The sequence below is a fragment of the Malaclemys terrapin genome, chromosome 9 (genome assembly GCF_027887155.1).
Source record: "Malaclemys terrapin pileata isolate rMalTer1 chromosome 9, rMalTer1.hap1, whole genome shotgun sequence".
Classification (NCBI taxonomy): Eukaryota; Metazoa; Chordata; order Testudines; family Emydidae; genus Malaclemys; species Malaclemys terrapin.
The window spans coordinates 6143882-6170148 of NC_071513.1; the positions used below are offsets into that span (position 1 = coordinate 6143882).

The 26267-nt window shown below is 44.0% G+C and overlaps 1 protein-coding gene and 1 long non-coding RNA gene across 6 annotated transcripts in view; one reads left to right on the forward strand and one right to left on the reverse strand.

The window, feature by feature from the left end:
- FGF13 (fibroblast growth factor 13) overlaps positions 1-26267 on the reverse strand; it is a 336658-nt gene that overhangs the window by 88044 nt on the left and 222347 nt on the right. Inside the window, exon 1 of one of the 5 annotated variants that reach the window (XM_054039873.1) lies at positions 16670-16725. The exons of the other annotated variants lie outside the window; for them this stretch is intronic. Coding sequence (XP_053895848.1) covers positions 16670-16700 — 31 coding nt within the window. The 5' untranslated portion in view covers positions 16701-16725. Of the gene's footprint in view, positions 1-16669; positions 16726-26267 lie in introns of those variants that run through there. 5 annotated transcript variants of the gene reach the window in all.
- LOC128843226 (uncharacterized) lies at positions 568-2730 on the forward strand. Its single transcript, XR_008446207.1, has 2 exons — positions 568-1074; positions 1220-2730. It is a non-coding gene; the product is annotated as an uncharacterized LOC128843226 (long non-coding RNA).

The following is a 26267-nucleotide window of genomic DNA, read 5'->3' on the forward strand; positions in this document are numbered from 1 at the left end:
TGAGTAATTCTCCAGCAGCTCAGCCAGGGTGACCAGACATTCCACATCAATCAACAGGATACCTGATGTGGGGCACGGGGCAAGGAAAGGGGGTGGGATTTGTCTCTCAGGGGCATATGGGGCAGGATTTGGGGGAGGGCAGGGAGTCCAGTGGGATAGGTTTTAAAAGCTGGGGGGCAGGAGAGGAGAGGGGCCAACGCCGCTCCAGCCAAACCCTCCTCCCTTCTCAACCTTTCCCAATAGAAATTGGGATCCAGGAAAGCCCCATGTACCCCTGTGACTCCCTTGGTTGTCCCCCTCCCACCCCCGGCCTTTCAGCTCCCTCTCCTTTTGCATTATTTTCCACCATACCTGCTTCGAGCTCTGCCTTATTCCTGGCCATTCCCGGAGACTGGGAAAACCCTGGAGGAGGAGGAGAGTTTTCCAGGTTTGTTCCTTCTCTCTCTCTCTCATTTCCTCCCCTTCACCCCACGCCCTGATCCTTGCTCCTAGGCCACCTCTACCCCTGCCCCCCAGCTCTTCCTTGATGGACAGAAAGGTTCCTGGTAGGCATTGGGGAGGCTGGGTTGTTGGTTTGAGGTTTAAGGGGGGTGCTGCTAGATTGGGAGGGCTGGAGGAGGCAAGGGTGGGGTTGCCAGGTTGGAGGAAAGGTAGGGGAAGGAAGAAGCAGGGCCCCATGGAAGTGGGGAGTAAGGAAGGGGTGTCGGGAAAGCAGAAGTTAGGGCAGGTTGTGAGGGCAGGAGAAGGGTTGCTGGTTTGGAGGGGCAGGAACGGTGTGCAGAAAGGAGGAGCTGCTAGTCCAGTGCCAATGAAGGCTGTAGGAGTCTGTCTGTCGCAATCAGGTAGTGGATGAGTAGCAGAGCCTTGTGCCAGGAGCTCTGGTCCTATCGTAGCTAATGCTCTGCATTGTGCCTCCGTTTATATCTGAGTCACAGCAGCAGGAAGGAAGGTCCTGTGGGCCAGTGAATGAGGCAGGTGACCCAGGATCTATGTGCAATTCTGACACCGATTTTTGTGCGACCTTGGTCAAGTCACTTCCTACCGTCAACCAAGATCCGAGAGCTTGGAGCTGAAGTAAGTCAAATTCAAAGTGGAAATAAGGTGCAGTTTGAGACACGGAGGCTGATTAACCACTGGGACAACTTACGTGGGGTCATGGTGGATTCTCCACCACTGGCAGAGTCTCTAAACGGAGATTGGTTGTTTGTCTTTCCAAAAGGTTCGCTGCAGCTCAGCCAGAAGTTACAGGCTTGATGCAGGAAATCCTGGACGGGATTCTATGGGCTGTGCTAGGCTGGAGGCCGGACCGGAGGATCCCTTCTGGTCTCAAAATCTATCAATCTGTGGGGAACAGGGGCCAGAGGAGCAGATATTTCTTTTGCAGCTGCATAACTTGGCTTAGGATTTGCAGGGCAGCACCACCTCTGGCTCTGGTCGGCCCAGCAACAGCCAAGTGTGACGGGGTGGACCTGGCCTCTGTGGCTCCCTACAGGAGCCCCGTGGGCCTACTACCAAGAGGCTGCCAAGTGACAGGAAAGGAGCAGTGAAGGTGGCTCGTCCAGGCCCACCTAGAGAGGCCTCACAGAAGCAGCCAGCCAGGGCCCAGCAGGTCAGACAAAAGGAGCTGCAGGGCCTTAGCCTGCCAGTCGCTGGCTGGGACCAGAGGGGCAAGGAAAGGGCTCCTCTCTGGCCACAGGAGCTCGAGGGGTCATCAGAGTTTGTTTCTGGCTGTGTTTTGCTTCGCTGGGTTTGCAGGGAGAGAGAGAATCTGAGAACCTTAACCCTGAAATAAGGGTGAAGCAAAAAGGGGTCAGGGCAGGAAGAGGCCCGGGGAAGAAGCAGCAATAAATTGAAATTGAGCAGTGTGTGGCTGGTGTTTATAGAGTCCTTGGGCTGGAACCTGGAGTAGTGGGAGGCCCCAGCATCTTCTCCCGGCCACAGGTAAAGGGGCGTGAGCCACAAAAAGACCTTATTTGGGAGCCTGAACAAAGGGCTGAATTGAAAGGGCCCTGACCTGGGCCTGAAGACCCTAGCGAGGGGAAACAGACTGATTATTTTTTGGACTCTTTACTACCCTGAAAGGGTTCATTTGGACTTTGGGACTCAGTTGGAGGACCAAGCCACTGAAGACCTGCCAAAGTAGGCTGGCAACTTGCAGGGGGTGCCAGGGTTGAGAAAAGGTCTGCAGTACCACACCCAGCCACTAGGAGATGCTCAAGAGGTGAGTGTGCCCCATTACACCAAGAGCCCCAGTGTCTAGGGCTGAACTAAAACCAGGAATTGGCCCAGTTTTAATAAATCCAACTGGAAGCCCAGGACATGCCTTGGAAAGGCAGAGCCTCCCAGAAAACTTGAACGTATAGTCCTCCTAAGCAAGGGCATCAAACCAAGAGCTTCCAAAGGCAAAACCGAACACTTCAATGTCAAACTCCTGTGCTTGCTCAGGCCCATAACCCTCGCCCCCTCCTCCATACAGAACACATCTGGAGTCCAAGCAGGAGCTCTGAGCTCGGGGCATCTGTTTCGCTTGGAAGGCAAGGGGCTCTCTCACGCAATATCTGGCCCTTCCTCCTTTCTCAATGTGCTTACATGGAAGCTGGATTACCCGCTCTTCATGGCCCGATAGGGGAGCTAGATGGTATTTGCTACAGCACCAACCTGGAATAAAAAGAATAATGCCACACCATTTCTTAAATTCTAACAGCTACAATAAAATGCAATTTACAGTAACTTTGCAACTGTCACATTTGTTTCCTTGACCAGAAATAGTTTGTGACACAGCGGAGAACAATTTCTGCCGTAGCAAAACATAGCATTAGCAAGGTCTCGTTAGCAGAAATGCCGATCCCTTTGTAATATTTTCAGATACTCGGTTTAGTATTAATAATGTCTGAATGGAAGTAAAAGCTATGCCACACAGCCCGAGACCCTGTTTAATTGCAAAAGTGTATCTGATCTATAGCCTTGCATTCCCTTCCATCTATCAGTCAGTCCCCATATGTACCCAGCTAGCTGGCTAGATGGCTTTTATCAGACACCTATCCCTGTGGTATTTATATCTTCATACTAAATGAGAACCTCCTGTAGATGCTTAAGCTACAAAGTAACTGGAGCCATCTAAAAAGCATTTAAAACAATGACAAATTCTTAACTGGAGAAATACCAACTTAGGAAAATAAACTTGCCATTCACAACTTGCACCTTCACGCCCATCTCCAGCTAACTCCAGAAACTTGAGATCAGATCTAATAAAACCAGCCAATTAGGTATTATTAGTAGTGGGATGTACTTACAACCAAATAATCTATTGTGAATTTTGCTTGGTTTACCCTTTGCAAAATATCCAGGCATGGAACATGATTTTCTCAAATGCATTCATAATTCTGCAACATTTTTTCATTCAATGTTGTTTACTCTACAGGGTGGTATTCACTACTTGATATTTAGAATGAAAGATGTGCTGCTTACTTGTGATTGGTCATTAAGTCACATGATATTATTTCATGTTCCTGAATGATGGATAAGCAGAACTCTTATAATCCAACAGAGAGTCCTGTGGCACCTTTAAGACTAACAGATGTATTGGAGCATAAGCTTTCGTGGGTGAATGCCCACTTCGTCGGATGCATGTAATTGGGAAATTTCCAGGGGCAGGTATAAATATGCAGGCAAGAATCAGTCTGGAGATAACGAGGTTAGTTCAATAAGGGAGGGTGAGGTCCTCTGCTAGCAGTTGAAGTGTGAACACCAAGGGAGGAGAAACTGCTTCTGTAGTTGGCTAGCCATTCACAGTCTTTGTTTAATCCTGATCTGATGGTGTCAAATTTGCAAATGAACTGGAGCTCAGCAGTTTCTCTTTGGAGTCTGGTCCTGAAGTTTTTTTGCTGTAAGATGGCTACCTTTACAGCTGCTATGGTGTGGCCAGGGAGGTTGAAGTGCTCTCCTACAGGTTTTTGTATATTGCCATTCCTGATATCTGACTTGTGTCCATTTATCCTGTTACGCAGTGATTGTCCAGTTTGGCCAATGTACATAGCAGGGGGGCATTGCTGGCACATGATGGCATATATAACATTGGTGGACGTGCAGGTGAATGAACCAGTGACGTTGTAGCTGATCTGGTTAGGTCCTGTGATGGTGTTGTTTAGATATCTGGGCAGAGTTGGCATCGAGGTTTGTTGCATGGATTGGTTCCTGAGTTAGAGCTGTTATGGTGCGGTGTGTGGTTGCTGGTGAGAATATGCTTAAGATTGTCAGGTTGTCTGTGGGTGAGGACTGGCCTGCCTCCCAAGGTCTGTGAAAGCAAGGGATCATTGTCCAGGATGGGTTGTAGATCACTGATGATGCATTGGAGAGGTTTAAGCTGAGGACTGTAGGTGATGGCCAGTGGAGTTCTGTTGGTTTCTTTCTTGGACTTGTCTTGTAGCAGGAGGCTTCTGGGTACACGTCTGGCTCTGTTGCTTTGTTTCCTTATTTTCTTGTGTGGGTAACGTAGTTTTGAGAATGCTTGATGAAGATCTTGTAGGTGTTGGTCTCTGTCTGAGGGGTTGGAGCAGATGCGGTTGTACCTCAGTGCTTGGCTGTAGACGATGGATCGTGTGGTGTGTCCGGGGTGGAAGCTGGAGGCATGAAGGTAGGCATAGCGGTCGGTGGGTTTTCGGTATAGGGTGGTGTTAACGTGGCCATCACTTATTTGTACTGTGGTGTCTAGGAAGTGGACCTCCCATGTAGACTGGTCCAGGCTGAGGTTGATGGTGGGGTGGAAGCTGTTGAAATCGTGGTGGAATTCTTCCAGAGTCTCCTTCCCCTGGGTCCAGATGATGAAGATGATGTCAATGTAGCGTAGGTAGTGGAGGGGCGTGAGTGGACGAGAGCTGAGGAAGCGTTGTTCCAGGTCAGCCATAAAAATGTTGGCATATTGTGGGGCCATGCGGGTGCCCATGGCGATGCCACTGGTCTGGAGATATATATTGTCACCAAATTTGAAATAGTTGTGCGTGAGGATAAAGTCACAGAGCTCAGCAACAAGTTGTGCTGTGTCATCATCAGGGATACTGTTCCTGACAGCTTGTATTCCATCTGTGTGTGGGATGTTTGTGTAGAGAGCCTCTACATCCATGGTGGCTAGGATGGTGTTTTCTGGGAGATCACCAATGCATTGTAGTTTTCTCAGGAAATCAGTGGTGTCACGGAGATAGCTGGGAGTGCTGATGGCATAGGGTCTGAGCAGAGAGTCTAATATCTGGATAGTCCTTCAGTGAGAGTACCAATTCCAGAGATGATGGGGCATCCAGGATTTCCAGGTTTGTGGATCTTGGGTAGTAGATAGAATAACCCCAGTCAGGGCTCTAAGGGTATGTTAAATTGTTCCTGTGTTAGTGTAGGGAGTGTCCTGAGTAGATGGTGCAGTTTCTTAGTATATTCCTCAGTGGGATCTGAGGAAAATGGCCTGTAGAATTTGGTATTGGAGAGTTGTCTGGCAGCCTCCGTCTGGTAGTCAGACTTGTTCATGATGACGACAGCACCTCCTTTATCAGCCTCTTATAATCCAGTTACTATTGAAAATCCTTGTGCAAAGCAAATTTTACTCTTGCTTTCTGTGAGCATTCTAGCATACAAGTTTAAAATCTGCATTCGTGCTAAAAAAAACTCAGTTGCACAAATGTTCCAGGATTGATATCATAAATAAGGAGCAAAAACAGAATACATCAACTCAGATTTAAATTTCAACAGTCATCAACCATTTTTGCATGATCAGTCTCTGTCATTGAAGCCTTCTCCAACCATGCCTTCTTCGTGCCCAGAAAGGACACATCACAATGAGGCCCTGAATTGGGATGGATTTCTCTGCCACTAGGCCATATCTTTTTTGAGCAGATTGCTTCAAGTTTTTACTGACTATGATAAATGTATATCACCTTTGCTTTACTTGTTCAGCCAGAATGATGAATACATTCTTTCCCTTTCCCGACGAAAAGCACGCTAAAAAAATGTAATAAAATACGCTAGTTCTTTTTATTACCTGGAGCTGTTTTCCTTATTCCAAGTAACTTCTAAATGGAGAAGACAGCTAGAACCTCTTGAGCAGATGTCCCGTTTATACTTACAAGACTAAGGCAACTACTCATCCTTAAAAATCAAAGGGCGAAACGCTGGCCCCACTGAAGTCAATGCCTAAGCCAATCACTGAGTACTAGAGATCAGAATGAAAGCTACGTGAGGCACAGATTATTCCATGTCTTACACCTTCCTCTGGAGCATCTGGGGCTGGCCACTGTGAAAGACAGGTTACTGGGCTAGATGGACCTTGGGTCTGATCCAACATGGCAATTTCCATGTAATGGCAAAAAATCCCATTGATTTCAATAGGCCAAAGATTTCACCCAAGTTTTTTTCTTCTCCCTGCAAGTACCTATTAGGTTTCTGCTAATGAGCATTTCCAGCCTTTGGATTCAGATAATGAAAACATGCTCAGTCCAGGTTTAGAGATTCCAAGGCATTGGTCAAGAGCAAGGCTGGTGCATATAGTGCCCAACTACCCTCCAAACCATTGTTGGCTGCCTAGAGGAGAAGCAAAGGCTCTTGCTCTGAACCAATATGCGCAAGCTGGCTTGCCCCTACGTGAAAAGGCCTCAACTGTCATGGCCCCAAACCAGTGGCATCCGCGGGAGCTCTGTTCCCAATTCCAGAGGAAAGTGCAAAACTTACGGCATGTGGGGGAGCTCTGTTCCCAATTCCAGAGGAAAGTGCAAAACTTACATTTGATGCTCCATCTCCTTGAAGCATTTGTGCTGCAGCGGGTCCCGCAGTGCCACGGTTTTTCCTGACTTTGAATTTATACCGAGTGCCTCTGGGCAGTGCTGTCATGAAACATACTGGAAATTCTGACAATCTACACAGTCTTTGAGGCTTACCGGGTTGCCAGCTGTAGTCCTTGGGGTGCTAGTGAATAAAGTGACTTCCTTTTTTCCCCTACTGATCACGTATTCTGTTCTGGCACATGAATGTCTACAGATGTGATCTAGTGTAAAATGGCGTATCAGTGAAATCCTGCTGTCAGAGGAAGGAGTGCTGGTTGGAGAGATGGCACTTCCCGGCTGCCTATTAAAGTGAATTTTTGATTGGTACATGTGCCTAACATGCTACTTCCAGAGAGAGCAGAAGTTCTGTGTGGACGTTAAAGATTCTATTGGCATTTATTGCCAACAGCAGGAGCTTTCCCGATGCCCCAAATTCCCCAACCTTGTAGGGCTGTAGCATGCAGCCACATTTGCACTCAAAGCTATTTTCTTTTGCCCCGCAGACGTGCATTTTCGTGTTGTTTTATGGTCAAGCACTTGGGAGGATACATTGGACCTGTCTTTCAGAGTACAAGTTCTTTGGGACAGGGCTTTTTCCATTACCGACCACATTCGATGCTCAGCAAAGGGTAATGAAAGGTGCTCCACTGATTTACAGCGCATATTAGCTGAGCAAGCAGATGCGGTGCTAACACATGCTGGGAATGTGAACCAGTGAAAGACCACAAGCTAAATTCTGATCCAGATGGAGCGTTAGCAGGGGTTCCTGGGTTCAGCTGCACCCTCAGAAATCATGAAACCAAGGGTGCAAAAACTCCCTTTGGGGCAGAGGGGAGGGGAGCAGCATTTACTCCTTTGCTCAAGAAACCACACACAGCTTCATAGCCTGAACCCTGCGTCATGGCAGCCCCCATCCCAGCCACATTGCTGTGCAATGATAGAGTCATGCACCGTTACGGAGGCCCAAAGGACAGAATCTGACAGAAGAAGTGCCAGGGCCACCCACGTGGGATGTGGGGCTGGGACATTGGGCTCCCTGGCTTGAGCAACAGAGTCTGGATGCTGAGTGGAGCTGCCTCCCCCACAACCATGAGTCTCATCACCCCCATGAATAACAAGGACCAGCCCTGAGGCGGCCGCGCAGAGCAGAGTGGGCCCTGCCTCCTCTCCTATGCCCCTGCAGAATACAGCTCTGGGTGTGCAGGCCCAGCAAAGCACTTAAGCACATGCTTAATGTCAACTGAACTATTCACATGCTTAAAGTTAAGCCCATACTTCAGTGCATTGCTGATTCGGGGCGTAGGTATGCAGATTCCCTCTGCCATGTTTCCAGAGCCTCACTCTGCTTTCCCCAGAATTACCTGCCATATAAGATGCCAAGTTGATCCAAAAATGGATGTCAACTGGCTGCACATTGTGAGAGAACTGACATTTATGGAAGAGGAAGGCATTTTAGGGGGTCAAAAGAAAATATTTTGCCTTTGTTAAGCACCCATGGTCAATCATGCCATCTTCCAAAAATATCAGCCATTCAACAACTGTATGTGTAGCCACTCATCCAATGCATCTGCTAAAGGAAAGGTCAAAAGACAGATACTAACGATCAAGTGAATACTCCAAGAACTCCATCCATAAACCCTCCAGACTCCATCAGTCTCCACACACCTAATTTGGGTTGGCAACTTGTGACTGGTACTTCTGTAAAGGGGTCGCTCAGTGCATAAGAAACACACTGTACTTACACTACTGCTGGCTGGGAACACGCTGCTTTACTAAACTACACAGCAAACAGAATGGAGGGAAAACTCCCACTAACTAAGCAGGAAGTAACGGAGCGGTGGAGCATGGTTCCAACCCATAATACTTTGAGTAACCCAGTTAAACTTTTGATGACTGCTTTACTACAGTTACAAAGCCTGGCACAAAGTAGCCATTCTCCTCCCCACAGGAATGAATGAAAGTCTAGGGGGTCACCTCTCAGCAGGATGACACTCAGACACAAGGATGCAAATGACGGAGTATTATCAATGAAACATTTACATCTCTGCATGGAGCCAAATTAGAAGAACAGTCTATGAACCACTGTCAATTTTTCCACATGAGGAAACCTTATTCTATGACAAAACCCCCTACCCAATTCCTCCCAGGCCCTAGGCAAGAGGCCTGGATAGCATCACATTGGCCACTTGAACGTTTTGCTCCTTTTTGGCACTTGACATCGCTGCAGATAAACTCACCAGGCCGGCTCTGAGAAGGGGTCTCTCTTCTATAGTCATTCTTCTCCCACTTATGCCCCTGGAACTCCTGTGACTTCCCACAAGCACACTCCCCACTTTGTTCAGAAGATGCTTGCTCATTTGGCCCTGTTGCTGTGATTCCTGGTTCCTGTGCTACTGAAGTAAGATCTGGTACATTGGTGTCGAATGTACCATTTTTCTAGTGTTGGACCTAAAAGTGTTCGTGCCAAGTATTCAGACTTGATGGATAGCTTCGCACTTTGGTTCTGAGACTTTTTGCCTACTCAGAGAGAGGCACAGTCATGGCATCGTAGACCAGACTACCTTTTCTGAACCAAAGTGGATACAGACTAACACGGCTGCTACTCTGAAACTTTTCTGAACCAGTTGTTTAACTTCACACATAACTGTGGTACAAAATCTGTTTACGTTATGCAGGCTGGTAATCCAGGTATACTAAGGAGAAGGAGGAACTAAAGAAACTAACCAGAGTTAGCCAACCAATGGAAGGGACTTGGATTCCAGAATATCAGGAGACTCCCCGTCTTGTTGGTATGCAATGCCCTGCCGGAAATCTAGAGGCCTTGCCAACAGATTGCACCATGGGACAGATTACACCCAAAGGACCAGATTCTTAACTGGTGTAGATCAGTTTAGCTCCATGACCTCCATGGAACTACACCAATTAAGACCAGCTGAGCATCTGGCCTGAGCATTTGATAAGATAAGGGAGGCAATGTTCATGTGGGATTAGACCCAGGGCTGTAAGAGAGAATGCCTGGAATTGACTGTATAACATTAGGGCAAGTCACTTAGGTCCAGATTATGCCCGTTGCTCACGTGGGAGCATAAGGGAAGGAGAGAGCACTTAGAGCACCGTCTCCACTTGAGCCACCATGCAGGGGTAGCTGGCTGTGTTAGCTCTGCAAAGGGGAGACGTGGGGTCTTTGCTACCTAGCTCTGCTAGAGCCAACCAGCTGGAGAGGGAAGTGAATGCTCACCGTTGCCAAGTGGTTGCATTCCCCCATGTCTTCTGGAGCACTAGGAAATATGATGCCCACTTCAGATACAATGCGCCGTGTAGTGCCCCACATGGAGCTCTGGTTATGTGCCTCAATCCAGCTCTTAGCCGGTCTGGGCCTCTTTTACTCATCTTATTTAATCTTATGAATTATTATAAACATATTATAATGAATATATTAATACTCACTTACCAGTCAGGGGTGCTGTGAAGCATCCTTAATTAATAATTAATAACAGTGAATCACTTGGTGAGCCTTAAGTGAAAAGTAGGATATAAGTATATAAAGGGAAAGATTGTTAATCAACCTAGATACATTCTTTCTCCTGGACGATTCACAAGAATTAACCAGAATAGAAGCAAAATAACATTAGCGGTTAGAACTAAGCTTCTACTTGCAGCAAGTTGAAACATGTTCTGAGCATAAAGGCAAGAACAATTTCGTGCACATGTTCTTCTGCACCAGCAAGTAAGGAGAAATATATCTGTTCCCGTTCCTATTGAAATTTTCATTAGCATGCTGGATGCATTTCCAGAGAAGCAGACCCCATCAGGAAGCCTAGGAACAGGTTGTTTCTACATAAAGACACAGAGATTTAGATCACTTTGGTAACACTTCACCAACCAAGCACCATTTTTCACACAATGAACATCACTTGAACGGGAATTGAGGTATGCGATACCAGGTGACTCAATAACTCTATGGCCAAACTAGGTAACTCTACGGTCTCTAACACGTGTTCGCACCTAGGTCTAAAAGATCATAGATCCACTAAATTAAGTCAAAATATTATATAAACATGGTATTAAGATTTTAATTAAATACACAGCACACATGTATGGCCCAGACCCCTCCTCACAATTTACCCATAATATCACCTACAAGCACTGATCTAAAACACCCACTAACATGGAGCCATCAGCACGTGTACATGACTTAACTGACAAACCTTGTGATCTTATCACTGCAATTCTCATCCGACTCCCTCTCTCCTTTCTGTCTGTTACTCTCACTTGTCATCCTTTCTGAGCGGGAACCTTGTTTTACTGGCCCCGTAAAGTACTTCGCATACTTCTGTGTAATGAGCTAATGTAGAATCATCATCATGTCGATTTCCTTATCTAGGTTGGATTCCAGCTGAAGCCAATTCTATTTATTTTTTGTTTTTATAAAATCTTAGCCGATCATTCTAAAGTCATTTGGAGTTTTGCCTGAAGAAGGAAGGAAGGGCAGCAGGATTAGATCCAGAGACTGGGGGCCGAATCCTACTTGTTTTATTCTTGCAAGCAAAGTCACCACCATCATGGTTCAGCAAGGATTGAACGTAGGACCTCCAGTGCTAAAAGCATGAACCTCTATTACAAGAGCTAAAGGAGCAACTCTGCCTACCCGTAGTAGACTTGTAGTCTCTATGGCCCAGCTACCAGAGGGGGATACGCTACACAGACCAAACAGGGGATTACACAAGAAGCCCAGATGTATGGCTTGTGTCACTCCACTGAAGCCAAGCTGAGTCCATGTCCCTGCACATGATGTAGAATGCTGAGAAGCCTGATTTTGACATCACTTATTCATGTTAAACCTATATCGCCACCTTTGTTTAGTCAACACAACTTTAGTTTGTCTAGTTTGGCTAAACTTGACTCAAAAAGCCAATTATGAAGTTAAAGTGAGTCAACAAAGAGGTTACCGGGGAAATATTCATCAAATCACGATGAGGCTGGTGGCTCGAAAGGGCCCATCGAATGCAGAAATTGCTGAGATGAGCCACAGAGACAAGAGCCTGTTATGCGAAACACTCTCTAATTAATGATAAAATTCAACTGAAAAATCTGGTGGCCTTAGTTACATCCGTGTTGCATGTACAGCTTGCAAATTTTCACTTGCAGTTGTCTTTAGGCTGAAACGTAGTTTCATGGAAAATGCTCTCTCTGATCAGAATAGCGTTGGGGTGTTGTGAAAAACCTGAAAACTTTTGGGTTTGGGGTTTTCACTTTTTTGATGAAAAACTGAAAAGTTGTGAAGAAAATTTTCATCGAATGGGTTTTTTTTGGGGGGGGGGGGGGGGAGGGAACCATTTCCAGACAAGCTTTAGTTACACACTCTGAATGGGAACGTCAGTCAATCTTCCTAAGAGCTGAACCCTCAAGGCCACGAATGAGACACATTGGTGAAGCACCGGTCTCTTTCCTCTGTTTTGTTCCCCTCTGTTCTGTGGGTTCAGGTCTTAAGCTGTATCAATCCAACACCTTTCAGGAACATTCAGTTCTCTCTCTCACCATGATGCGGAGATATCTGTGCAGTAAAGTGAATAACTGCATGATCAGTGTCTTTGACTGCTTCACCCGCACTCTGCCCTCAAATTCATCTCCACTAGGGCTATTTCTAACAATCCAAAGCTCGGAGCAGCTTCAAACAGCTGGCATTTATAAAAAAGCAAACCACAACAAAAAAACCTGTTCCAAATGTAGGAAATTATCCTTCTTTTTCCCCACAATTACAATGGATTGAGGGTGAGGAGGGCCAATACTGAATCCCGGACTAGTAACAGGTTGAAAGTTCAATACCTCATGGATAAGCTGGACTAGAAATGACATCTTTCACCATTGGAGAAAATTTGAAAATCCTTCCTTTCAAATGGATAAATAGATTTCTTTCTAGACCCCCCTAGATTGTCAGACACAATCACAACATTAGGATGGACAAAAAAGCTATTTTTGAGGATTCTAAACTTTATTAGCTATATTTTCTCTATATATAAAGTCTATACCAATTGACCCAGGGTAATATGGCTCCTGGCTTTTTCAGGTTGAAGGACACAAAAAATAATATCAATACAATTAAATAAAACCCTCTTCAAAAAGCTTTGTAAAATAATTCTTGCTGTAAAATAAGTGGCATAAGCAAAATAATGGGAATGAGTGACAGGGAATGGATCACTTGATGATTACCTGCCAGGGGCACCTGGCATTGGTCACTGTCAGAAGACAGGATACGGGGCTAGATGGACCTTTGGTCTGACCCAGTATGGCCATTCTTATGTTCTAAAATACATGGTTACGTGGTGTGGTATAAAATTCTTTACAGCACTCATTTGGTATGACCTGAATAACTCACTGATGTGATGACTTTACATTTGACAGCTGTCCCAGTTGATAAAAACTTCCTAACCACCACATACATTTAATATATTTGCTCTCTTTAGGGATATATAGGTGTACATGTGTGAATATGCAATCATGCACAGTATAAACTTTAAAAGTTACAGATAGAAGTATCTTCCCGTCTTCAATAGAATTTTTATTGACATGAATCATTGACAGTTCACTCTACTATTTGCAAAAAAAGGAGGATGAGCAAATTAAGTTGAAATGTTCTATTGCTGTTTACAGCAAAACTGTCCTGTTTCTGAAAGATCTAGACACTGATCCAAAATAGATTCATAGGCTTGTTTAATTTGAAATCAAATGCACAATTGTGTTAGTGTCACTTGTTGCGGTTATTCATATGCACATTTAGCTTGGATTAAAAGCTGCAATGAAAAGAAGCTCTTTTCCATGAATGGAAACAGCTTAACTGACCATGTGAGTTCCCGCAAAGAAATAGCAAAGAAACTGAGTGCACTCACGTTCTCAATTATTTAAAAGTACTTCTGCTTGACTATATTTTATAAACTAGGAATATGAAGAAGGACCTAACCCCAGCCAAGATGGAGTCACATAGCTTATGAATTCAAATGGCAAGATCCCAGGAAACAGTGCACCCACGGGTTCATGCAGATGATGATGTCCCAACTCCAATATTCACAAGTTGCCAAAAGATCAGGATGAGACTCTAAGTGCTAATCCAATTATAAGTTCTATAGACTAAGGCCCTGATCTTGCAATTGATTCTGCCCTGGTCATATAGTGCATTCACACGGACTTCTGCTGAAGTCAAAGGGTCTAAGGGTCTGCACAAACAGTTCACCTTGCAGGATCAAGGCCTAAACTATTATTTATATTATCGTACCGTATATCATATTATTAGCACAGTCTTGGAGCAGGAACCCACGGTACAAACGCAGAACAAAGAGACAGTCTCGGCCCCAAACAACTTACAATCTAAGTAGAAGATAACAGATAACAAATGGATATAGACAGATGAGGGAGCCCAAGGAAACAATGAGATAATATTGGTCAGCACATCAGCAGCCTTACTGTTGTCAATCTGACTAAAACAGAGGATTTTCAGAGGTGCTTAGCACCGGCAGCTCCCATTGGCTGTAACTGAAACTGCCCAACACCTCTGAAAAATAATTCGAACTTGATAATTATGGAACATTTGAAACATAAGCTAGAGCTATTTTTCTTTCTCTTTCTCTATTTAGACTTGCAAATACAATCCAAACATACAATCAGCCACACTGAGACTGTGACTGAGGAATACAAATGGAATGAAATCCAGAGCTGAAGCTATAATTCCATGGAAAACTTTCAGTCGCATTCAGTCCTTTCTTTTCTCTCTCCCTCTTCCACAGCTGTGTCATATGTAACATGTCTTGCTCAGGTTTTCAACCTTAATTCTGAATTTCTTGACTATTACTGGTTTAAATCTGAATCTTAATAAAGGGTTCTGATTCAAAAATCTTTCCACTGACTTCAGGGGGCTTTGAATGAAACCCACAGGTTCTTATCACTGAACCATCCTACACAACAGTAAGATGTAAACAGTTCTGAAATAAACAAAGAAGAAAAATGTCCATCATGTTCAGTAAAAGGCCAGATGCATCAAGTTACTGACAAAACCAGAAACAACAGGGACACCTAGAGTTAGTTCTTGTCACTACCACAACAAGGTCATTGCAATTTCCTATTCCATTTTAACTTCTGTTACTGGTGATATTTAATTACAAAATATGTCTATAGTACCGAAAGCTGTAATCAACAGCAAAGGCGTGTGATACTGAAAGCACAGAGTTCAAATAGGAAGGAAGAGTTGTTGGGTTTTTATATTTAACTCAAATCCATGTTAGATTTTATTAATCTAGACACTATCCCCGTTAAAGTCTTAACTTCAAATCAGTAGATCTATACAATACTTCCACCAAGGAGATAATACGTACCTGATCTGAATTAAAATTGCTACATGTAAGTAGAAATACTTATCGACTCCAGTTAAAATCATTTTGTTATCTAATGAAATTAATCGTCAGCATCATATCTACTGGAGGATTTAGTAGGGCTTTATCCTCTGTCCATGGTGCTGACTAGTTTATCTACAGATTCAGGCATGAGATTATATGGTATCTAAGGTCCAGCTCCAAAGCCTGTTGAAATCAACAGCCTTTACATGGACTTCAGTGGGCTTTGAATCAGGCCCTATGGGCCAAATCCTGCTAACCTTAATCAAACATAAGGCTTAGTGGGACTGCTGTGAGAGTAACAAAAGAAGGATTTGGTTTGTAGCTTTGAACTGGCATTAATTTAAAATTTTCTGGCTTTATAACTACCCACTGACATTTATTTCACGCCTAATATGGCCAGACAACTTCTTAAAGAAAAACAGAGATTTGGAAATCACTTATTTGTTTAGAAAGCATTGTATTTTAATAACTATTTATTAAAAAATGGAGGAAATGTATCCATTAATAGTTTAATACTTGAATTAGAAGGGTGAGAGATAATATTTGATAATACTTTAAAAAAATATGATCAGTCATTTCAGATTGGTTGGTTTTCTCTCCATATTTATATTTACCGTGTCAATTTCATTGAGCAATAACATGGATGTCTCATACCATTTACAAATAGGCATTCTATTTCAAATAAAGAGTTATACACACCCAAGAAAACAGTGCAGTTCAAAAATATATCTATTGCTTGAGGTTCTAGTTATTGCTTGATTCTAGAGGCTTTTTTCAGGACTTCTTGGGTTTGTTTTTCTCTGGCAGCTGTAGGGCGCTGGTTCAATCAATAATTTGATCATTTCACATAGCGAAGAGGGAGAAACATGTTCAATATAAGGAAATATTAGTTATATCATCGTGAATTAGCCGTTAGGTAAGCCATTGCAACAGAATAACTGTGTTAAAATGCATTGTTGCCTACATTTTGATATTTAATTTCCAAAAAATGCTTTAAAGATAGCAACACAGTTGCAATGTTTCCCTTGGCGGACATTAGGTGCAGTATTCCCATGTAACAGCAATTAAAATAGACTGGGAACCAGTGCCCATATTTTACTTACTTTAAAGAAAAAATTAGCCTTAGACATCACAAGAATTTCACATGCAATGTTTAAAGGCCAGTAAATCAGCTCATGCCACATTTTATTTAAATATTGCTGTTTAAACAGGGACAACTTGCCGCTTTAGCAATATGCAGTGATACTATCTACCATTCCAATCAATATGGATTAACTATCACGGTTGCTTTCTTCATTTTACAAAAGTGCGTTTACATAGTAACCAAACAAAACTGATGGAAAAGAAGAGGGATTGAAAGATTTGGATATAAATTATGCCTTAAAACCTCCATCCACTTCCTTATCATTATTACAGAAGGATTACTTGCCAGGAAAAAGCCTTCCAGTTTATTCCTCTAAAAAATATTGCTTAAATACATCTTACCTGAATAAGACTTTCTTAATCCCAAAGCCATGATTCCTTACAAGCTGATCCTACCCAGACAGTTGCTGTCTACATTTGGAGCAGACACAGAGAGAGTAGACCAGAGAAAGTTTAAGGCATATTTAAAGTATTCTCTAAGGTACCGGCCAGAAACATCAAGCCCAGACTCGTGGTATAGAGAGATCATTAATGGGCATTAATGACAGACCATTATGACTTTCAGAGCTCATGAAAGATTCATAATGTAGCAGTATTGTTCTGGCAACGTCTAACCGTTTCTTGGACAAACATATGGCTCTTCTATACTATTTACTTAAACGTATTATTTTCAAGTGTAAAATTTTATTTTCTGTCTTCTAGAATTACAAAAACCGATTGTAACAGGATGCTGCAGTGCATTAAGCCAGCCTTCGGAGCCTGCTCCTTGCTTTGGTTGATGCCGTTTATTGTCAGGCAGTTTGCAATATGAATAGCTCCACAGTAGCTTTTGTGAAGTCGAAAATCTATTATTCTTTTTTTAAAGCTGAATTATTGATGAACAGTAAATGCTACAAGTGTAGAAAGCATTTACAAGAATAACATTTGCTAACTATCCTGTGATAATTACTGACATTTCTAGCCTCAGTTTTAAAAATCCACCATCATTTTTTATTTACATTTAAAACTGAGTGAAAAACATAGTGACCAATTCTAATTGGGTCCACAAATGGGATCTTCAGAATGTAGTGGTGAAAAGTGGAACACAAATGTCGGCGTTGGTTCGGAAGAGATGGTACCATAAATACTATCAGCCAACTTCTGACCACAGTTACGATGCAACCCCATGAACTGGGGTTTGAATTTGAATACTCATTAAAGCCCTCGTTCACCAAAGTACTTAAGCACATACTTAAGTTCACCCCTGTTCAGCAAACAAGTTAAGCACATGCTTACATCCCACTGAAGTCAATGAGACTTAAGTACTTTCTTAAGGGTAACATTTTCAATAGCACCTAAGTAACTTAAGGAACCTAAATCACATTTTCAAAAGTGAAAATGGACTTTTAATGAGACTTAAGCTACTAGGTGCCTAAGGGTACATCTCCCCTGCAGCCAGGAGTGGGACCGGCAGCTCGTATAAACTGGCTCTGGTAGCTGAACTCTAGCTAGCTTGCTAAAAATAGAAGTGGGCATACCGTGGCATAGGCATCAGTGCCAGCTGCACAACTGAGTATGTACCCGGAGGGGGGGTCGGGGGGGGGGGGGAGGTCAGGCAGGCCTATGCTTCTATTTTTGGTGAGCTGGTTAGCACATAGCTAGCGTGGTTGCGTCTACACAAGCAGTGATTCGCAATGGAGGCATACGCTAACCCACTGCTGAAAATGGGACTTAGGCAGTTTAAGTGCTTTTAAATTGTTTTACCTTTATTGAATTTGTGTCTGGAGGTTAGAGCTGATCAAATTATTCCTTGAGTTCGCCCAGTAAATTACTGATTTTTGTATTCACGGTTTATTGATTCAGATTTCTACTGGTGTATTTGAAATTCACAAGTGTTTCATCGATTCATCAATTCCAAGGCCAGAGGGGACCATTATGATCATCTCATCTGACCTCCTGTATAACACAAGCCATAGGACTGCCCCAAAATAATTCCTACCACTATCAGGCATGTTTTCTAAGCTTTTCAGTATTCTTGTGGCTCTTCTCTGAACCCTCTCCAATTTATCAACATCCTTCTTCGCTGAAAAAAAAACTATATTCAAAAAATTCAGCCAATGAGTGGTTTGCAAACACCTTTTGACTAGTCACTGCTCGTTTTACATGATTTGTGACAGGTTCTCTTGGTATTGGTTCACCTCCCTGACTGGATGACAAACATTTTAAACAGGAAAACTATTGAATGTTGATATTGAATATTCTCTCTTAGAAATTGCATTAACAAATAATGATCTACATGAAAATTCATAATCAAACTTTTGACATGCACTGATTTCAAATCAGAGACCTATGGATGAAAGGTTTTATCTCAGGATACTAATTACCGCCACCCAACCAGTCCTCTAGAAGGGCATCAGTTACCCCTCTACAATGACTGTTAGAGTTATACTTTGTAAACCAATTCTTTCCCGCATGCACCAATCAATACTTCTCCCTTCTTGCAAAGCCCACATGCATTTGTAACAGCAAACCCTTGAAATTTAACCAGTCCTCATTAAAATTTAAAAAACTTAGTCCCTATCCCTTGCAGCCACCTCCCAAAATGGTTTAAAAGGGCCACAAACCATTTTAAATGCGTCTATCACAGATAATTTTGCATGATGTATTACAAACATAACCTTTGCTCAACCCTTCTTTAATGCAACCTAATGTGGTAATTGCACAGCAACATGGTTTGCTGTTTTATTAATAACCGAAAATAAATCATCTTTCCATTGTTTACTCTTTGTTTTGACCTCTTTGCTTCTGCTGAGCATATTAAGTACGTCTAGCAGACCACAGACCAGATCCGCAGCGGGTATAAACTGGCACAACTCTACTGAGGTCACCAGTTATGATATGGCCCAATATCTGCGGTGCTGCTAAAAGCACCTGGAAAAGTTGTGACATTTCATTGGGTCACCCAGAGAATCAGTTTAAAGCAGCAGCACTGAAGTGTGTCTGTAGGCCGGGCAACGAAAAGGCCACAATGTATTTAAAGGAAATGGCCATTTTCTTTCTTAAGGAATCAATAAAAATCAAGTGGCAATACGCAGTGAAATACTCATTGGCTGCTGCCAAACTGCAGGATCTTCAGAGATGTGCGCCTAACTCCCATAGGCTTTCCCTGGGCATTGCAGCCAGACCTAGCAGCATAAAGGTATTGGGCGCCACCAACACACAGGGAGCTGAGTTTGGAACCGGAGACTGGTTTTCCAAGCCTAAGCCAGCTGAGTCTGGAAAGGCTGGGCCGGCAAAGAGCTACTTCTTGGCCTTTCCTTGGACTGAACGCCTTGGCTCAATTCCTCAGGCTTGATGCTTAGTTTGACTTGTTTTTTGGGCAGGCTGTGGCCCACTTACACAGAACACACATCCAAAGTGGGACACGGGACTTGTTAGAACTTCCCAAATGGAGCAGTCATGCTTATACAGAGAAGCAGGCCTCGTGGAGTTTTAACTTAGGGCAGAGTGCAGTTTTCATTAGAGAAAAAGGGCCCACGCTGCCAAGTTCACATCCAGATTTCAAACAGCTCATCCCACTCAATGCTTGCAGGAGGGGTTTGGATTGGAGATCTTAGTTGAGTCCATTATTGCAGGAGGAACCAGTATGGAATTAAGATCTAATCTGAAAAACCCATCCCCTGGCAAGGTTCAAGAGGTTACAGGTCTGGATCCGCCCCTATGCAGAGAGGTTTCCCCAGCTCAGGAAGATGGAGAAGTATATCACATTAGCTTTTAGAGCTGTGGGTGGGGGAAAGGGAACAATTCTCCCGTCTTGAATTGGGATGAACGGTCAAAATCTCAAAAATATCCACAAACCAAAACAATCATTTTTTTCCCCCATGTTGGATCCATTGAAACATCGAAATGTTGTGTTTCAATTTAAACCTTTTTCCTTTTTTTATAAATCTTTTTTTCAACTCTATTTAGTTTACGTTTCTAAATGATAAGTCAGTTTGAACTGGAATATTTTGCTTTGAAAATGTCAAAGTGAAATATTTTGACAATTTTAAAACTCTTTTCTCAACATTACTACTGTGATTTATCATTTGAATTGTTTGGAGTCGGGAAATTCATCAAACCTCACCCTATTCTGAGAACAGTTTTGGTTTCAAAGAAACAGCATTTTTAAACGAAAAAACAATTCCTAAAAAAAAAAAACCAAAAACCTCTTGATCAGCCTTATCCATTCTACTTCTACCAAACCATAGGCACATCTAGCGTGTGTTTGTGGAGATTTCCCTTTATGCAAACTTCCTTTAGTCAATATTTAAATCATGGGACATTGTCGAATACAGGGCCAACCACAGCATAAAATTTGCGTGTGCTCAAATGAAACCACGTGCATCATTGTTTTGCTATGAGAAAGTACTTTACCGCTGACTCTGCAATTGCTTTGCAGAATAGGCTCGGACAGGTTACTAGTAAATCTGAGTCCTGGGGGGAAAAATCTTCTGGAACTGAGACCCTCAATGAGACAAATACATTTCCCTATCCAGGAAACAAGAATTGGGCCTAATCCTGCTCCAGTGAAATCAATGCCAAAATTCTCATTGGCTTCTCTGGGCGTATGATTGGCCTCAACATCCCAAATAGAGATTTCCATGCCGTTTATCATCACAAAGAGTTGCTTCTTGTACTTCACTTGCAAAAGTAGAACTGCTGCATCCGCATTCTCTTGGTAATAGGATACAGGGTTAAACTGCTAATGCAACAGAAGGCTGCCAGCGAGATAGGATGGATTACATCAAGGATGTATACGGCCTTCCTGTATTTCTGTATAACAGGGAATAAATAGACTATAATACACTGCACTATCAGTCAACCTGAAGAAGGGCCCTTAAACAATATGATATTTAGGGCTTTGGTGTTTCCTGATATTTAGAGATAATTCTAAGGTTTATTATATTTATATTTTGGGGGAGGAGGGTCTTGAAGTACATGGAATTGTACCCCAAATTATAAAGACTCAAACTTTGTCTTGATCTTATTTAGCATGACAGACCTGGGAATATATCTGTTATTCCATGCCAGTATCTCCGCTTGGCCCCAGCTGTCATGCAGGCAAAAGGAAGGAATAAGACCATAAGAGTGAAGTAGTTTAATAATGTGAGGCTGCAAATCTTGTTTCCGTTCCAAGAATATGTAAACGCCATGTCTCTGCTTCAAAACGGTTTATTCTGTTCATGACTGAATTCAATAGATTAACATTTCCTTTTCTTGGTTCCGCATGCCCCCTGGTGGTGGAATGGTGTACAGCTGAAGACAACATTTTGAAAGTTAGGCAAACACAAAGGTTCAGATACCTGCAAGGAATTCAGGCCTATTTTGAAGAAAAATCAAAGGTAGAATGCAGCCCTAACATGACACTGCAAATGAGGAGCTCTCACGCCCGTTTCGTGTTCCCTTTCTGTGCAAGTTCGAGTAACCACCATACCGGGAAGTCAGGATCTGCAGGGATGGGCCCTACACTTTGAAAACAAAGTGAAATCAATGAGCCAGATCGTGCTAACTTGCCTCTTGCAAGTAGAGAAGACCCAGATACTCCAGTACAGATATCTCATTGCTAATGTACCTTATGCCAGTGGGGAAAGCCAAGACAGAGTGGCATAAATGGAGTCTTGCCGGTTACAGCAACTTTCCATCTCCTTCGTGCCAGGAAAAAAGGGGGACGTATTGTGGGATAGATCTCTACAGCTGGGGTTTGCTCCTGTAAGGCAATTTAGCCCAACGTGCCTTCAGTAATTTCCCCATTGTACAGATGAGGAAAGGGAGGTAAAGGGATGTTAAGTGACTAGCCCAGGGTCATTTGAGTCTGTTGCAGAAGCTGGAACAAAGTCCATATTTCCAAACTTGCAGCCCTGTGCTTTAATCACTGGGCTGGGCTTCCTCCAGACTAGAAAATGTTGCAATATTTCACGGCTTAGCACTGTAGGGCACTGATCCAAACTGGGGCTACTGGGCAATACTGTAATAAAACATTAAATAATACTATAGAATGAATAATAAGAGGGGAAAGATCAGGCTTCCTGGCAGATCTAGCAGGCAATGATAAGATTCCTCCTGGAGCCTTCTTTAAGAGCATTTAAGTATGATCAGTTGGTGCTTTCTCCCCCCGTCTGAACTCTGGACTCCTTCATCTCATTAGCACTTCACTCATCTCCCTAAATCTCTTTCTTACACCATTCAAATGAGCAGGGTCTTTGCCGACTGGGAAAGAAGCCACATGGCTATGCACCACTAAAACCAACTATAACTATTGCTCTCCTGCGGCAGCAGGTCCACATTGCAGTAGGACACCTGGAGGTGGCAGCATTATCTAACAATTACTGAGTCTCTCTGAACAGTGAATGCTCAGCAACTCTTTGCACGGACTGTACTCTGTCCTAGGTATTACAACATGTCCAGTCGTTATTTTCTGCTTTAAACACATGGCTACGTCCGATCACCCCTGTGATTCGGTGTGCCCATTCTGCTTGCTCAATGGTAACCTGTTGTGCTCTCATAATTCTGTTCTATAGCAGTGGTTCTCAACCAGGGGTTCGGGGCCCCCTGGGGGCCCATGATCAGGTTTCAGGGGGTCCGCCAAGCAGGGCTAGCATTAGACTTAACAGGGCCCAAGGCAGAAAGCCGAAGCCCCACTGCATGGGATTGAAGCCCGGGGCCCTGCCCCCTGGGGCTGAAGCCGAAGTCTGAGCAACTTAGTTTCATGGGGCCCCCTGTGGTGTGGGGCCGTGAGCAATTGCCCTGCTTGTTACCCCTGAACGCAGGGCCTGGCTTTTATATGCACAACAGTTGTTGTGGCACAGGTGGACCGTGGAGTTTTTATAGCATGTTGGGCGGGCCTCAAAGAAAAAGGTTGAGAACCCCTGTTCTATAGTATGTGAGCTCAGGAACAAGCAGGCCCCTGCCCCCCACCCCAAATATTCACTCAAAATTACCTCATGCATGCTCGTGTTCCCATTCCAGGCACACTTTGTGATGGAGTTCTCCTGACCCTATCATATGAGGGAAAGCAAAGCTGAAAGTCTGTTTTACATCGGCGTACACAAGTCTTAGCAATGGATATTCTTGCCCAGTCAGAGAACACAAAACACACCTCACATGACTTATCTGACCAATCACAAGTCCTCTTTAACTCTGTGGACTGATCACAAAACACAGATAATTTGGTGGATAGTTTTGCAAAAATGCATCAGTGAGAGGAAATTGTTAAACGGCCTCCGCTATTTGGAGCATGGGAAAACAAGCTCAATTGATTGGATGCATTATTTGCTCAGCTCTGTCTGCCACAATGGAAATTTTGGGGTGGAAGCGACCTGATAACTTCCACCCGATTTTGGCATAGCCCTAGGATTCCTGTGCAGTAACATGAAGTCCTGCACAGCCCACGGCTCCTCCTGACTCAGCCAGTGCTAGGTAGTTCCAGTCAGAGGGCCACAAGGAATCAGCTTCTTAGGGCTTTCTTCCCTGCACAGCTTTTCAGCACCTTTTCCATACACCTGCTATGCCTCAAGCATGGCCAGCCTTGGTCTCCATGGGAATGCATTCCTCCATTTCTCCTGTTGGCCCCCTCAAAATCTTGGCTGGCTTGCATACACCCCAGCAACCTTTGCACTAATGCGGAAGTAATGTAAAGGTGGGGGCCTTTACTAAATAGATTGAAAAAAAGACTTATAAAAAAAGGAAAAAGGTTTAAATTGAAACACAACATTTCGATGTTTCAATGGATCCAACATGGGGGAAAAAATGATTGTTTTGGTTTGTGGATATTTTTGAGATTTTGACCGTTCATCCCAATTCAAGACGGGAGAATTGTTCCCTTTCCCCCACGCGCAGCTCTAAAAGCTAATGTGATATACTTCTCCATCTTCCTGCATTTGCCTTACTCCCTTTTCAAGATGGGATGCATGACCCTATCCTCTTCTTTCTTCTCATGAGTCCAGGCCCCCACCTTTACATTACTTCCGCATTAGTGAGAATAAAGAAGAGGATGGGGCCATGCATCCCATCTTGAAAAGGGAGTAAGGCAAATGCAGGAACATAGTTGGTGGTTGCTAGCATTTCTGTGGGACAATGAATATTGGCCAACACCATCTTTCCCATCTTCCTAACAAGAGGCGAGGTTGAAGAAATGGAGAACAACCGAGTGAAATGGGTAGCTCTCCCAGGACCCCCTGAGGAAAACCCAAAGGCTGTGGTTTCAGCTCAGAGTCAAGTGCGACCCGAGCAAGCCCTGGAAGAAGTGGTCAGGGCAGGAAGCCCACGCCCAATGAACACTGCACTTAGGAGTGAACAGATGGTTTTGAAATGAGTGTCACCTCGTCAAGTCCAATCCAGCTCCGACTCCCCTTTTGCTACATTCGTAACGTCGTAAGGAAAGCTATTCTCTCAGCAGCCTGTGAGAATTTACAGCCCAAACCAGGACAAACCTCAGAGGTCATCAGTCATTTCGTTTCTATTAATTAAATAAATGAGCACTAATAAAAGACTGATTTCAGTATTTACCTGAGGAAAATAATGAGCTTAAAATCATTTAATTTGACACACATTCAGGGATGTTTCTAAGCTCTCAACTTTTACCCTTCTAGTGTGTTTGTATTTTATGGCAGCACAAATCCATATTATTTGAATGTTCAAGGTAAGAGAGTGTTGGGCCGAGCGCTCAGGAGGGGCTCAGATCTGCCCAGCGCAGGATGTGGAAGGGTGGGCACAAGTGGCTTATTGGAAGATACACCGATAAATGCTTTGCACTGCTTTGACAAGGTCAGCCTCAATTTCCTATCTCCAGGTCAACGGAGGCAAAGCTTCTGTGGCAAAGCAGTTGGTGGGCAGATTCAGATTTTGTTTGCATCCAGTTAAATCCAGAGGAACGCTGCACCAATGAAGTTATTCCATATTCACCCAGGTTTAAATGAGAGGAGATTCCAGCCCGGCATCCTCGCTGAAAGAGTCTTGCCCTGATCACACAGAGTCATATTCATTGATCCAAGATGCTAGTACTGATCCAAAGAGCTTGATGGGAGCCTTAGAGTTAGGGTTGCCACCTTTCTAATTGCTGGTAACCAGACCCCTAAGGCCTCACCCCTTCTCCACCTCTTTCCCCCAAGGCCTTGCCCCTGCTCTTCCTCTTCCCTTGAGGCCATGCCCCTCCCCTCCAACACCCTGCTCCACCTCTTCCCTTGAGGCCCCACCTCCTGCTCCACCTCTTCCCTTGAGGCCCCACCTCCTGCTCCACCTCTTCCCTTAAGGCCCCACCCCTGTCACACATTCCTTTCTCCTCTCCCCCCATTGCTTGCTAGATCATCCTAAGGATCCTGCCTGCAGGTAGGAGGCGGCCCCGGCAGAGTAGGGCTGGTGTGGGTTAATGACCCAGTGCCTCCTCCCCACCTCGCGGTAACCGGACTTTTGGTGTGGGTGCCATTTAGGATTGTCAGGTCCCCTTTTTGCCTGGACTTTCCAGTTGAAAACCAGGCACCCGGCAACCCTAAATGGCACCGGACACAGAAGCCAAAAACCGGACTGTTCAGGTAAAACCCGGATGGGTGGCAACCCTACCCAGAACATTGGCCACTCTTCACGCCCTGGGGCAAGGGGCTGCAGTGAAGGCCACTAAAGAAGCAAAGTGAATGTCAAACTGATCAAATGAGCCTTAGGTGCCAGGGCTTAATTTTCATTATTAAACACGCTGTCCCAGAAGCGCGCTAGTATCCAGATTTATGTCACTCCTGGAAAACTGATCTCAGCAGGAAATGGGCTGTTAATAACAGTGACTTGCCAGAAGCGGAAGTCTGAATGTATACCAGATAAATGGGTCCATGCCAAGTCTTTCTGTGGACACGGCTAAGACTGCCACAATGCCATTCGCGTTGCTCTCAGCACGCAGCTCCTCAGCGTGGGTCGATTAGGGATTATTATTATT